The sequence below is a fragment of the Diadema antillarum genome, unplaced genomic scaffold, assembly GCF_040938485.1.
Source record: "Diadema antillarum isolate AM-2024a unplaced genomic scaffold, OU_Dant_1.0 seq00001794_RagTag, whole genome shotgun sequence".
NCBI lineage: Eukaryota > Metazoa > Echinodermata > Echinoidea > Diadematoida > Diadematidae > Diadema > Diadema antillarum.
In genome coordinates, this window is record NW_027272472.1 from 629,846 (window position 1) to 646,129 (window position 16,284).

Below are 16,284 nucleotides of genomic sequence, written 5' to 3' on the forward strand. Positions count from 1 at the left end.
AGCGTAATGTTTTTGTGTATGTGCGTATGTGTGTGTGATATGTGGAGGGAGGATGTTTTACTCTTTGCGTCATCACATCAGTCAAACATTAATGACAAAAAAGAACATGAATTACAACCAAGCTAATTTTAACAGACAATAGAGCCAATGCAGGCCCAGCAGTGAATGAAACAAGCCCATCAGTTCTGATATGGATCATACACACACGTTGCATCATCTTGACGGATTATCTGATGGTCTGGAAAAAAAATAGATAAATAAAAAGATACCAGAACATTGTCGCAACCATTGCGCAATATCGGCGCTCCTGTCACACCGTGTGTTAGCATCTAGTTTCGTGTGTTAGCATCTAGTTTCGTGTTTTAAACTCATTTGGATGAAGAAGGTAAATCAATCACACACAATAATACGTGAAATAACGACAAAAGATGGGTATTCTTGAAATCCCCCCCTTTTGTTTACTTGCACCGACTATAATCTCTTTCCCTGGGATGACTGTATATTAGTTTTGTTTTGCTGTTCAACAGTCGATACCGCGTGCTTACATAAACAACAACAGGTGACAACAACAATGTAACTTTTGAGCAGAAATTCATGCTAAGACTCATGGTAGCTCTATATGCGGAGACCAGATTCTAGAATTCCTTTTGCACATTACAGCGGTTGAGGGATTCTGTTTAAGTATATTCACTATAGTATAGCTCTTTTAAGAGTAACCTTGATCTTCTCTGTTGACTTTGAAGTAGGCAAATACAAAACGGTGTCCTGTTTCATACGTACCTACACTCACCATGCAAGACAATAACATACCACACACAAGCACACACACACACCTTGATTTGTCCACGCATTTTGAACACACCCTTCACTACATCACTCACAACCCAAAAGAGGAAATTTAGCACGGGCAGACTGAACAATACTCGTAACTGCAAAGCCTCACCTATTCTTTTGTTATGTACGACCAACGTTCCAGCCCCTCAAGCTGCCCTGCTTTATGTTTCTGTTTTTCCCGCACCTGTGGCAATACACTACACACTCCATACGGACGCGCGGAATGTAAATCCGAGCCTGGAGAAGAGACAACACGAAAACAACGAATGACGGGATTTCGCCCAAATCGCGAGTGCCAATAGAGGAGGAAATACTATCGATGGAATAGGACGTATCTATACATGTATAAATAAACCATGACATCAAATACATGGCCAAGATATCGACTGCTACCAGGTGAGAGTTAATTTCTTCTTTCTTCTTATAATTAACTATTAATCATAGTGTTGCATGGAACACAATATTAGGCCTACGCCTGTAGCATGTATATACTAGTCACCCTGTTTCATATTTTACCTGGTCTTGACATCACGCAGATGGAAGGTATAGTGCACATTGGGCATAATGTCAAGTAGAATTTTCATGACAGTGAAACTTACCCTCACTCGTCAATCTACGCATACATCAAAAATTCACTTTCCACAAGTAAAACAACTCCGAATCTTTAATGATTCAGTAATCATAAAGGTGGGCGCGACGGTAAATTGCAGTGTCACGTTGTTTGGTTGTTTCGTCCATCGGATGGTGGTAATTAAAGCTTGCGTGGATATGACGTTGAATTATGGATGTGTGAAAATTTGATGATAATCAATCGTGTCATATCTAACCAATAAGTATCGCACAAGGGTTCTTGGAGAGTGGACGTTATCAATTCATCTCCTATAGTATTAACAAAACGATTACTGTTGGCCAAAGACATTTCACGAGTGGTGCAGATCGATAGTTGGTTTATTTTCTCTACAGTTATAAACTTACAAAAGGGCCAGAATGATATACTATATGGTTACGGCAACTTTCGACGCTACTCCTGTACGGACCCTCTATGGGTCTCCACTTCAAGACAAAATTGATTTTATGCACAAACAGGTTGTCACAGTAATATGATATCAAATGGGAAGTTTACCCATGTCAATATCATCATAATGATTTAGCAAATGCAGCAATTTTGGTAAAAAATATGAGTGGATTTTGGGGAAAATCAGACGATCTGTTCCAAAGTTATGAAGTTTTTAAAGTTTCTCGAAGGCCATTAGTCAGTAAGTTGCTGGATGAGAAGACTGCATCACTTCGTGACATAATGCATTGAAAAAGAAAGAAAACATTAAGAGAATTCCACAAAATGCAATTTCTTATGAAAAATGGTCGTATGATGACTAGAATTCCCTCCTCTTCTTAATGCTGACATTCAAGGTTACTATAATTCCCTGATTGCCTTTCTTTTCATTATGATAGAAAAATGAAAATGTTAGATTCTCTTCACAGTTTCTCTATATCGTTGTCCATGCGTGACGTCACGAAATGTACATGTAGTCTTCACATTCATTAATGACATTCTAAAGACTCATAACTTTTAAACGATAGCCGGATTTTCCTCAAACCTTACTCGTGTGTTACTGATATTGCTGCTTCGACTCAATCCACATGATATTTGGGTTTCATTTCTCCTTTAAAGAGATATCAGACTACAAGATCCACGCTCCCTACATGTATATGGAGAGGAGGTAGACGTGTACAGACTGCTCGTTAATTGACTGCGGATTTACGCTCTCGACTTCCCCTTTCCTTTCCCGTGGTCATGTGATCAGTACCATTTATAGAATGAAATGTGGAAACATTTCACGTTTAATTCATAACACTCGCTATGCAGTCGTATTTCCTGGTTTCACAATATCATAAGTCAAGTCCTGAGAAAATAAAATGATACTTTAAACAAGCTTATCAAAGGATGACATGGCTGGGTTTATATTAGTTTGTTTGGTTTTGTATCATTTACCAGCAAAAGTCTCTACTTTATGCCTAATAATGAAATACGTCATGTTTCGGGACAATAAAGGATACTTCTCTACCCTCATTACATAATTTTTGACACCAAATTATTTGTATTTATGTCTTAAATATGTGTTAATATTTGGCGCATGAATGACGAAGCAAAAGACTACTGTGTACTTTTTCGACTTGTGTGATATATAAAAAGAATTGTATTTCTGAAACCAATAGTATAACGAAGAATGCTCTTAACTCTTCCCACAACCAACACGATTATCAATACTCTTTGATCGATTCACGATTATTTGTACTTTGAAGTACACGCAATGTGAAGTTTGGACATAGGAATATTGTCAAGTTTCTTTATCCTTGCCAGCTAATGGACGACGAATTATACGCGGATCCTATATTTATACGGATTTCACCTGATGAGAAAATGACAGAAAATAAGAAAATCAAATATATACTTGTATAATGCTTTCATGCACAGCAACAATCCAAAGATTACAGATTTCCAAGAGTTTGTCCCACTAAGCTACCTGGTCTCTGCCCCCCCCCCCCCACATCCTTCTCATATACCTGTAAAAGCTCCCCCCCCCCCCCCTCCTCCACTCTCACCGTGCATGCTGTCATTAGTAGTCGGAAGGCCCCCTGGGATGCGGGCAAGTTCCCCCTCCGAAAATGTCAGAGGAAGCGGTGATGGCCACGGGTAATATCTCGTGGATACATCGATGCTGGCCTAGCCTAATTCAAGGAGGCAACAAAGAGGACTATCGGTTGTCTTTTCAGTTTTTCGTGTATATAATAATATGGATGAATACATAGACAGATTTATAGATAGATGAATAAACAGATAGTTATATTACAGAGAGATGAAAACTTAGGAGGATAGGAGATTTCCATGCCCTTTTTTTCTCACCTTTTATCTCTCGCAGGCAGCACTTATACAGTATATAATAATCATATCCTATATACATTCAAATTTCTTGGAGCTGTTGCAGCTAAAATACTCATCGCTGTGTTTGCCTGTATCGCCGTATTTCGGACCGGACATGACCGACAAAGTAGAGTCGAGAGAAAAAGATAAAAATGATGGAGGTTTGGACCAAGACTATATCACCCATTCCAAGATGAGAAGCAAATGCCAAGAACTTGCATATGAGAGGGTATAATGAAAAACGCTCTCAACTGCGTATATAGCGATGTCAGTGGAATAAACTTATTTGTGACCGACCGTTAATAAAGTATGAATTTTAGGTGAAATGACTAATCGCGTATGTAGGCCAACAGTAGAAAGTTAAAGGAATCAATGATTGTCCGATAGTTCAGAAGACATTCATGAACTATGTGTCCAACGTATTAGTACACTGTAGTCAAGTAATGTTTAAACAAGGAGCATAAGTATCGCCCATTCCGAAAATATTCCAAATATATGATATATTCACTTTGTCATTCATTTAAACAGATGATTCCGTTAATTTCACTTTTGCAACATATGTTTCTAAACTCGTTCATGAGACCAAAAAGGCTTCAGTCATGTGAATGATTTCATTTACTTCGATCTAAGTTTCATTATCATTCTCTCTCTCTCTCTCTCTCTCTCTCTCTCTCTCTCTTTTTAAGTTTATGATTCATCATAGAAATATTTGAGAAGATATTATAAGATATCAAATCTTAATGCGACTTTTGAGTGGTTAATCAACGTTCTCCGTATATATTACTTTAGAGATCGATCGCATTAGAATTAATCTAAGCTGTCGGTATTTCAAACTGGCCTCCCTGTCTGACATCTTCTTCATAAAATGAAGACTTTTACATTCCAATCTAGATTATCCTATCACTCTCATCTAATGTTTGATTAGCCAATGTCAATATCTTCATTCAATGAGAAGCGTCATAAAAAAAAAAGGCAAATAGAAAGAACCAGTCGACTTTTGGAGAGGCTATAAAAGATTTAATGGTCTTCGTGTAAAGAACACGCAATGCAAGCAAACAGTATGTCTCGGAAGACGTGACACAATAAATACGTCACAATAACACTTTACCCTCAGTGTTTCGTACTTGACCTTTCCACACCCATCCTTTGATACGTTCGATACTCAATGGCCACTTTACAATGGTCAATACCAAATCACGACATTGCAGACGTACGACAGCAATGACGATTATCACGTCATGGTCATGTTCGTCGTTAAATTCATTATTATCATTATTATTATCATTATCATTATTATTATTATCATCATTATTATTATTAATATTATTATTATTATTATTATTATTATTATTATTATTATTATTATTATTATTATTATTATTATTATTATTATTATTATCATTATCATCATCATCATCATCATTTCACAAATGATAGTTTGTTGATTCACCAAAAGGAATGTCATATAAGGTTTTCCTTGGTTTGATATACTGAATACAGCATGATTGTTGATCTTGTAGGCAACTTGATTATAGGACCTAATCTTATACACTGTCTACTTTTTCTCATTGTGTCATTCTTCAATAGCATATCCGACTTGATACGAGGAGAAAAGTGATTTTTTTTTTTAAACTCGACACTTCCAAATACAGATTACGGACACTCCTCTGTATACTTCGTATAATTCATTGAAAACGATATGATTGAATAAGCGAGGACTCCAGTACACGATTTTATTCGTATTTGATAATTTAGGCCTAATATGGAATAACATGAAATTAAGATGAGCCTGAATATTCAAGGAATTTGATTTAGCTCGCAAGTTTTTAATCAACAGATGGACAACCAACAGTTTTTAACGTAATACAGACTGCCGACGAAGTGCATATTTTGTCATACTGTCAGGCAGGTCTATACATTTTAGCAATGTAATCTAATCTTCATGGATGTCAACATATTTTCTCTATTCCGTAAGGGCTTAGCACAAGAAATGTTTGTGTTTCTGTTGAATATCAATAACCTATAAGGAAAGAATAATGCGACAATCTCCTCCTTCGGGTGTAAATCGCATGAGCAACATTCTCACCATCTGATGATATTGTTGGAAGCAATCATCGTCCTTGCTCACCGTCAGTTAGTAAGGATGAAGTGACCTCAGAGAAGTGGCACGCTGTCTCTCGTATCCTAGCAACCCACTCTGAGACGAACATCTCATTAAAATGTGTTGTTCATTCTCTCATACAGTCATGATGCGACATAATATCTTCAGTTTTTCAGTAGAATTCATGTTATGATTTTTTTTTCCATCATCATTATTGAGGCATTCATTTTCATGTGCATGTTTGTGTATTACTCACTTTTTCTACTGCGCCTTGAGCACATTGGTTATGTGGAATTGGTGCATTATAAACACCCTGTATCATTATTATTATTTATCATTATTACGATGCGACATAATATCTGCAATTAACTTTGAAAGATATAGCAGTTCAGCTGCATGAGCTCCTTATGTTTCTGAAAGTTTAAAATTATTTCTAGCGCCAGTAAAATGTACAATTTCAAAATCATCGATTTACTGCTAAATGCGTACATGAATATAACTATACTCTCCTTTGACTTATACATTATGCAGTTAATACTTTGATAAGATCTGGTCCTGTGTGTTTGACACTACCAAATGCATAAATAATGTGAATTGTTTCCTTTTGACTATAGTAGGGCTTATGATGCAAACGTACATGTTCAAAGGTGATTGTTTTGGTGTGACATTTGTTTTGCTTTGTTTTTGTTTTCTTTTTACAGGGTAATACGTAACAAGAGCGAGAGGTTTCGCGAAGCGATGACGTAACAAACAATGTCATCCAAAATGATGAGGACTTTGGTGCTAGTTTCACTCGCAGTCTTTGTGCGGCTTTCGACAACCGCATCAGCCCAATCCGTTTTTGTGACAAACATAGGACACAGCAGTGCAAAGATCGACTGGGATATCACCGTTGATGGCGCTATCATCCTCGGGTTTGAAATCAGCGTAGATTGCAACGAGTGTACTCCATTCAATGTGTCGGGCAACGGGACTGGTGCAACCTTGACTGGACTCAAGGACAACACTCGGTTCCAAGTATGCGTGGCTCCACACACTACTGCGGGAATCGGGACCCAAGAATGCGCGCAGTTCCGGACGTTGATATCACCTCGGACTGCGTGGGCGTTGGCGGTCGGTATTCTTCTCATTCTCTCGTTCTTCCTCCTGCTGGCCATCGACCTCCTGTGCAGGAGGCACCAAATCGAAGTGGAGGACGCGAAGCGAGATGAGCTCCTCGAACAGGGCTGGCAGACCTTCAAGAGGAGGAGCACGGAGAGAGTGGCCAAGGGGAAGGAGCAAGCCCGCCGCGGAGGGCGCTCTCCATCCACAGCGCGACGCGCAGATGACGACTTTGAGAACATTGGTGACGTTACGTTCGAGGAAGAACTGCTTGATTGAAAAATCTTAAGAATACAATGTATTGATGAATTCAAAGGCTGTACATAGCACAGACTACGAAACTTGTTAGCGAGATATAGCCTAACTATAGTACGCTAAGTTCATACAAGTTGGGAAAATATACACCAACAACATGCTCTCGAGATTAAAGAAAAAAAAAAATGACGGACGTATTATTGACGCAGTCAGGTTTTATCCTCAACTCTACATTCGCAGTTTGCACAAAATGCTGTGCACAGTGCAAACAGCAGCAAATCTCAAAGTGAGATTATTCTATTGTGCATGCATCTTCACAAAATTTAAACTGCAACATCAACGCAAATAACTACAATTGCAGAGTACAGTAACTTGCACTCGCGTCTGCACAATGCTATTTACAAGCCAAGCACGGGCTGGTGCTTCATTGACAATACAATGTACAATGTACCTTCGTAATGCACTGCGATTAAACACATACAAAAAAAAAAAAAAAACGTGGTTACTATATCATGAGACTATCTAACAAAAGTGACTAAATTTGTTCAATTTTCCACTGTGAGTATACACGTAATCATTACACGGTTATACAAATTGTTGGGACATGTCATATTTCTAAACTCAAATCTTCCAATAGAAGTGTGTAGGCACCTACATATTCTAATAAAGAAAAATATATTATACAGAACTAGGTTTTGCTTAATGTTTATGTGGTCCGTTGTAAAATATACATATATCAATACATATTCACATTCATGTGCATAATATACACAAATATACAGTGTAAATTATATACATGTATATATATATATATATATATATATATATATTTATATATATGAAGAGTTTGTTTGCAAAAACCGATAAGTCCATTTTTGAAGATTTTGAAGTACGGTCTCTGTCATAAAGTACAAAATAATACCTTTTAAATGATATATTGGTCACTACATATAAAGGTACATTTTTAAAGTTACGGTCAACAGAAGCAAAATTTTTCTTATTCTCTTTATTTTTCTTGACCTTTAATCGTAAATATCTCCATTTGGCAAATATGGACTTATCGGTTTTTGCGAACAAACTCTTCATATATACACACACACATATATATATATATATATACAAATATATTACTCCTATATTACTAGACAAAACTCGTTTCATGAATCTCTGTGTAATATACACTGTATAATTCATATACACATTGCATTCCAAGTTTGATAGGTTGTATGACTAAGAACTATAGTTTTGGTAATGTGAAGGTAAATTGAGATGAGGAAACAGTGTACCTGCATGTAAACATTATCGAAAAACATTCTATACTGCTTTGTGTCACAGAGGGAAGTGAGAATATTAGAGTACTAGTACGAGAATATATGAACACTTTCTTGCAAAATCAATCAACTTTGTTTTTGTTAATTCGGAGACATTTGTGATTAAAGCTGCAAAACCAAAAATAATAGGAACATATTAGATAATTTAAACCACTAATTCAATAGTTTCCTTTGTTATGTAACAGGTAACATAACTATGTATTATTTGGAAGATTTCATTTGATCTGATGATGGACTAATTTCCGAAATGTTTGAAAATGGCTCTTAAGTCATTTTGCAATCATACTTCATATTATTTGTCATACACTCCTCTTGGTAATACATGTATATATACATGTACATGTACATACATACACATGTACTTGTATATATATATATAGTGCGATGAAGGACATGTACCATGTACACACACAGTCACACACACACGCACACACACACACACACACACACATATATATATATATATATATATATATATATATATATATATATATATATATATCCTGTGTGTGTGCCGTCTCTTTTTTGTCAATAAACATACATGTTGGCCTGCTACATTGCATAATTAATACCAAACAATGCAGGTGTTCTTCCTCACAATAAATGTGTACATAACTTTGTTATGTTGCACTGTAGCAACGTGTATTTGGACTGAAAATCTCTTCATTCTCTCTGGTCGTGCACACTCGAGAACAGATAAAAAAAGAACTTCGACAGACTTTCAGATTTATATATTTTTTTTAAAAATAATATAATGATGTACATAGAAATACATAATCACACACAGGGCTCTGAAACTCTTAAAATTAAAAATCACATAATGACTTTTCATTAAAAGATATGACATTACTAAGAGCCTCATTTGCTATCTTGCTTTTGGAATACAGTGTACTTCTCTTTAGTTTAGTCATTTTTTTTCAATACATAAGACTTGGAAATAACTCTCTATAAGCAATCAATTACTTTAATCTGAAGTGCATATGGTGCCTAGCTAATACACCTTGTACATCTAGTTTACTACTGTAGGCCTACTTATGTATCAACTCCAATGACAAGTAATGCTTGTAGGCATGTCATATACTTTAATTTTGCGATAAAACAAAAGAAAAAAAAACGGGGGATGGGTGCGTGAGCCCCCTCTGTACAGAATTTCTGGATCCGCCCAAGGCTGTAGACTGTACACCAGAAACTGAGTACAATGTGCCCTACTCACCTCTATTCTATTCAAACCATGATCATATGTACATCATTATCCATTTTTCGTTAATACAGTCAAACAGCGTGTCACGCACAAAATTACAGCCTCAGACATGCATAGAATTATGTCGTATCAAGTGCTGCTAATTCATGGTGACAGCTCAGTACATAATTATTCATGTGCAATGTATGTTGTTGGTTCCAAGTAAAAATTCAGTCACCAGTGCTTTTAAAGAAGATGATGAAAATGAGATCATTTTGGGTAATTTGACCATGCCTTTGCCCCCCCCCCCCCCCCCCAGCCCCACCAAATTTGGTCAAACCCCAGGCAGTCACTAGTTTTCAAGAAAAATATGAAAATGGGATCCACATAAGAGTTCACTCAAGACATTTGACATACAGGTATCAATTAAGATATTGTAGGTCTTCAAACAGTTTTGCTGTTTATCCAGTAGTTCTGCTCTTAGTAAGCCACTAATATGTACCACACTTATGTACCACACTGACACCCATTTCCCATAGACCCCTCCCCAAGTGTACTTGGGACTCATCCTCAACGGGTTAACATAATCTTAGCTGTTGTCAGGATAAATAATACATGTAACAATAGACCAATCTCTCTCTCTTTTTTTTTTACACAGATATTTTCTCTGTTACAAGAGGCAAAAAAAAAGGAAAGTAAACAATGTTTCTTGACAAACAAAAGAAATTAAATACAAACTTAACCCATCTGATTCTAATACCATCTTCATCATATCACCTTTTCAAGTTAACTTTTAAATCCGTATCTGGGCAATTATCCCCAGAGGGCAATTACCCCCCGGCTAAATACTGGTTAGTGGTAAGGTAAGAGTTAAGATTAGGGTTAGGGTTAGGTTTAGGGTTAGGAGTTTGGGTTAGGCATAGGATTAGGTTCAGGATTAGGATTAGGATTAGGGCCAGGGGAACGGTCCGGGGTAATTGCCCAGGGGGTAATTGCCCTAGACCCATTTAATTCAACAGAGATTGCCTGTGCATTTGATATCTTAGCAGAGTTGACAAAACAAACCTCTCACTTATCTCTGACTATCACTTCCTTGAAACTGAACTGTGATCAATAATACTTCATGTTATACACAGTGACCTGGCTTGATAACATAATGATGCAGTGTAATGATAATGCACTACACATAGTAGTAGTACAGTAATAAGATGTACCACACTAATAATCCGCCATTGATTTAGCATGCAATTTAGTGGCCCATTCTGAGGTGAAGAGGGACATAAAAAGACGACATTCCAGATGTTATTTTGCTGTATGACATGAAATATCTGATATTGACTATAACCACTGTTCTGTGACCTTTCACCTCATGACAAAAACATAATCCCATTAGCTTGCCTCATAACCAAAAACTGTTCAGAAGCTAATGTACATTGTACAGTATATGAAAAGGTAAGTGATACAGTAGACAGATAAATGAAAGAGACAACCAGTAATACAAAAATAATAAATCCTACACTATGTGGAGGTGAACTGTTTTGCCACCCCCCCAAAAAAAAACACCAACAACTTCATTACATCATAATATCCCCAATTCTCAGCTGATTTTGATCAATTCTTTACTGCCATGCTTCAAACATTTTACTCTTTCTTTTCAAATTAACTTTTAACTATTTTGGAATTTCCCTTTAACTTTATACGAGATAAAAACTTGATTGTATGCTTGGACCATCTCATAGGAGAAACCTTCTGTCACAGCATGAAGATCATATATGTAGTATGGGCCTACATGGAGCAAATGGTACAGCTGTTGAGTAACTGGAGGGCCATTCCCATAAGTCCACAACTTGTTCCCATTATTATGAGCTTTGAATACATGATGATGGCAGATAGGAAGTCTTAAATACAGTATGTGTACTAACATCAGCTTCAAGCTTACGATTGTAATGCTTCTAAAATGAAATAGCATAGTAGATGACTGATTCTGCTCCAGTTTGCTGTAACCAAAAGTTCTAAATTGTTTAATACAGATTACAAAAATGAAAGACATCACAAAAAAGTGTGAAATACACAGGACAGTTCAACCTTTTCCCTTTGTAAACATACACCTGCAGATGCCTTACAAAATGAGAGAAAACTTTGAAAATAATTCTTGTCACTGACTGCCTGTTTGGGGAGTAATTTTTGTCAGAAAATGAAGAAAAACCGTATCATAGACATTGTAATAGTCATTTGGTAGATGAATTTTAGCAGACATGATATTCTAGGAGATCATTAACAGTTGTGACATTGAACTTTCCTGTGTTCAAATCCCACCTCTATCAGTTCTTCTCTTCATCTTCCCTATCCCTCATGTGGCTCCTCTTGTGTACCTCAAGGAAGTGCAGCCATTTGAACCTTCGCCCACACATATCACAGGAGAATGCAAAAGGCTCATCATGGCTTGCCATGTGTTCTTTGAGTTTCCTTTTACTAAAGCAAGGTTTCAGACAAATGTCACAAACCGGATGCTGGGAAATGTCCTCACTGCCCGACCTAGAGACTGACGTCACATCCCTGGAGCTGATCATATCACTGTCTTCCTCATGCTGTCCTGCCTTGGACATGCCTTCCTCATCTGAAACGGCTCTGAAAGGTGCATCACTGTCTGATGCTATGTTTTGAAGACCATCCTCATCATCACGGTTGATTCCACTGCCGGTGTCCTTTCCCTTTACATTATTTCCTGCTGTCAATTCATGACCTTCATGGACCTGTCCTCTCAGTCGTTCATTTTCATGACTCTTGAAGTGAGCAGCTAGGGAGCTACACCACTTGAATTTCTTGGGGCATAGATGGCAGGAGTAAGGCGTGTCACCAGTGTGCAGCCGCATGTGTCTTCTGTGGCGGGAGCTGTCCCGGCTCACTTTGTTGCAGATGTGACATTTGAAGCCTTTCTGCGGAGAATCGGGAACCTTGGTAGTCATCTTGCTCCTCTTCCCAGTTGCATGACTCTTGGAGTGAGCTGAGAGGGAGCTGTGCCACTTGAATTTCTTGGGGCAGAGTTTACAGGAGTACGGAAAGTCAGCGGTGTGGCGACGAACATGTCTCCTATGTTTATGCTTAGTCATGCTTACTTTGTCACAAAAGTTACACTGAAAGCCTTGTGAAACCAGTCCACTTTTAGTTTGGGAAGGAAGAGTTACCTGTCGCTCACAACCAGGGCCTGCTGTGGTTTCCAACTTTCTCCCCTCCACTGCTGATAAATCGCTCTTGGCAGCTAGGTCTTGGTCAGATTTTGGAGGAAAAGCTTCTGCAGCCTCCTGAGCTGGAAGAGGCACACAGAGAGTATCTTTAGATGCAGCTTCATCTTTGGTGACGTGTTTGTTGGCAGAGGGTGACTGCTGTTCTACAACCAATGTGTTTGTGGCATTGGCCATACCATCTGCTCCGTGTTGTGTCTCTCCTTTTTGATTTGAAATTATTCTAGTCCTCCCTCTGGTGTGGCTTCTTGAATGGGCTAGCATTGAGCTATGCCACATAAACCTCTTGGGGCATAGCTCACAGATATATGGCTTGTCATTAGTGTGTAGACGCATATGCTTAGTGTGAGAAGCCTGTGTTGCGCTCATTTTACCACAAATATTGCAAAGAATTGTTCTCCCTGGTGTCCTTTGCTTCCCTTTGGTGAGCTCCTTTGGTGTTTGCTTTCTTTTATGACTTAGCAAATGTGCTTTCAAAGAGCTTTCCCACCTGAATTTTTTCGGACAGAGAGAACAGTTATAGGGTGTTTCAGCCGAGTGCATTCGCATATGTCTGCTCAGAAGATATTTGTTTGGAAAGACTCTATGACACATCATGCACACAAAATTCTTTGAATTGCATCTGCTTTTTCTAGCTGGATCAGAGAGTTTTACAATACCATCATGATATGTGGACTCTACATGTGGCTCGGTGCTGTCCACAGAAGCAGCTGCATCGGTCTCAGTGGAGCTTGAAGGTGACATCTCACAGGCATAAAACATACTATCTGCAGTTTGTAAAACAATCTCATTATGTCCGTTGTCTTTCTCAAATCTGTCTTGAATCTCATAACCCTGTACCACCCTTTTCCTCTGATCACAACCAACATCCTTGGCAGGATCACCTCGCGTCTCATCCTCTGGACATCTCATGTTCTTCCTGAGGATGTTTAGATCAACTTCTCTCGGACCACAACCATTGTCTGTAGAGTACTGGTTGGAATACTGCAATTGCTGCTGGGAATCTCCAGTGGCATCTAAAGATTCATGACAGACCTTACTCAGAGAAGGCTGGCGAGGAGTTGAGCTGTTGATGCTTACCAGTTTGGTTGGAGATGATTGCACTTCAGTAATGGGATCACTTTGTTGGTGCTGACGTGCATAAGTAGCCCCAATATCCTGTGACAAGCAAAGTGGTGCTTGGCTGGGATTCTTGCTTCTGGGGCGATTGTCAGGATCTGACATCAATGTCCAGTGATCATAGAGCAGAGCAGACGCTTCACGTGACTGGTGAAATACATCTACAGAAGACTTCTGATTTGAATCTGAATAGGTGGCAGCTGCCAAATGTTGGGCGGTGTCCTCAATACTACTTGGAATCATGGTATCATCTGGAAGATACTCATTCTCTTCTGATGATGATGGGGGCAGCTCATCCAACTCTGCTGGTCTACCAGAGGAGGATACTTCGGTTGCCTCTAACTTATCTGCAACACTACCTGATGTAATCTCATCTCCATAGCTCTCATGTGCACACACATCATCTTCAACTTTGACTTGGATTACACTATAAATGTCCCCTGTAGTTGTAGTGTCTACAGCCACAGCAGGAGGATGGAATTCTCTTGACTCCTGGGATAGATTGGCATCATGTTTGCTCGTTTGGGGATGTGAAGAATCCAGGTTTACATAATGCTGCAGATTCTCTCTTGCTTGAGCATTGCATACTAGAAGGTGTTGCAACAGCATCCCTTTCCTGCTGAACTTCCGCCCGCAGATTCCACAGACGAAAGGTTTCTCCCTTTCCCCGTGAACAGCCATGTGGTGCTGTAAGAAGTAAATTCCTGTGAAGCTGCTGCTGCAGAGTCTGCATGTGTACGTTTTGTGGTGGCCCTCCACATGTTTGTTCAAGTGTTGCTTGCAGTCAAACATTTCTCCACATCCATTACAAAAGTAGATAGCTGATTCACTATCTCTGTCCGCAGATGCTGGTGTATCAACCCTGTGCATGTCAGACGTATGTTTAGCTGATTCACTATCTCTGTCCGCAGACACCGGTGTGTCAATGCTGTGCATGTCAGACGTACGTCTTGTCTCCATCGTGTCTGTCTGACTATTTGTAGAATTTACATGTTGTTGACTTTCCATACTTGGCACTTTCTGCTTCTCATTACCTTCTGATATGTCATCTGGTCGACGTTGAGTCACTTCATAACTTTCAATGCGAGGACGACGCTTAACATTGATGGGCAACTTTCTCCCTAATTTTACGCATGGATTTAACCTGGTGTGCATCTTTGTGTGCTGCTTCAAGTCCTCATGATGTGAAAATGTTATAAGGCAGACGCCACACATGTATGGCACATTTCCTGATGTCCTGTCCATGACCTGCAATCAAAGAAGTCATGAAGACAGTAAAAATTAGGATGGTGAACATGCAGAAAACAATATAATTTCTTACACTGATCAGCACAAAGTACCAAATGGGGCAGTACTGTACAAAAAGTCAATGAACAACCTCATACAAATTCTTTCAAATTCATTTTTTATGTGGTATAAGGACTCCAAAATGGGGTCAAAATCTAGTAAGCTCAGCCTTGATGGCTACAACATGTTTTCATACAAATTTTATGGCAAAACTAGCACACTACTGCGTTGGAAGAAAGTAAAATTAATGACAAAAATGCATGCAGTTTTGATAAAGACAAAGAACAAATCATACACTGATAGGAAAACTCTTATCTATCGATCAAAGTAATTTTCCGGGTTAGCATAATAAAAATAAACACAAATCTAGGCCACTAATGCCGACACACTATTCCATTGAGGAATTGTTTAGATGACTAGCATGCACAGTTGTGACAGTAGATAAAGTAATATCATTTCCAAGTCATAAATATACACTGTAGCAGACGACTACTGTTTTTTGCTAAAAGTTGAGCATTGATGAAATCGACTCAAATTATGATATGATTTCCATATATATGGATGTGTGCACATTTGATTTTTGAAGAACACACATCTTACAGGAAAAGTGCATGTGTGACCCTGCACCAAAAAACAAAGAAAAAGTCGCCAGACATGGATTATTGGTTAAGGGCAGATTCTGAAAGGGCAGACTCTAAGCTTTAAAATGATGTATAACTCAATTCAAATGGATTCTCCTAACCTATCAAAACATTGGAAAGAAAGGACACACTCTGGAAAGTGTGAACTGAGAAAACAGGTTCTGAAGTACAGGGTCTATTCAAGCGCTTGATCTTTACCAAGACATGCAAGCTGTGGAATGAATGGAACAAAAAAGAGGATGTTGACCATTGGAGCAATAACAATGAAGG

The 16,284-nt window shown here is 38.4% G+C and overlaps 2 protein-coding genes across 2 annotated transcripts; one reads left to right on the top strand and one right to left on the bottom strand.

Moving 5' to 3' along the window:
• The first annotated feature begins 6,584 nt into the window (after positions 1-6,584).
• Positions 6,585-7,238, top strand: LOC139712362 (uncharacterized). The gene has a single exon (XM_071624192.1). It carries the CDS (start codon positions 6,612-6,614, stop codon positions 7,236-7,238), a length of 627 nt encoding a protein of 208 aa, XP_071480293.1. The 5' UTR covers positions 6,585-6,611.
• Positions 7,239-12,046: 4,808 nt separating this feature from the next.
• On the bottom strand, positions 12,047-15,046 carry LOC139712345 (uncharacterized). Its single transcript, XM_071624177.1, has one exon. The coding sequence runs from the start codon at positions 15,044-15,046 to the stop codon at positions 12,047-12,049; it is 3,000 nt and encodes a 999-aa protein (XP_071480278.1).
• Positions 15,047-16,284: the final 1,238 nt, after the last annotated feature.

Coding starts and splice junctions, on each gene's coding strand:
- LOC139712362 (XM_071624192.1), top strand. CDS start 6,612: ATGTCATCCAAAATGATGAGGACTTTGGTGCTAGTTTCACTCGCAGTC.
- LOC139712345 (XM_071624177.1), bottom strand. CDS start 15,046: ATGGAGACAAGACGTACGTCTGACATGCACAGCATTGACACACCGGTG.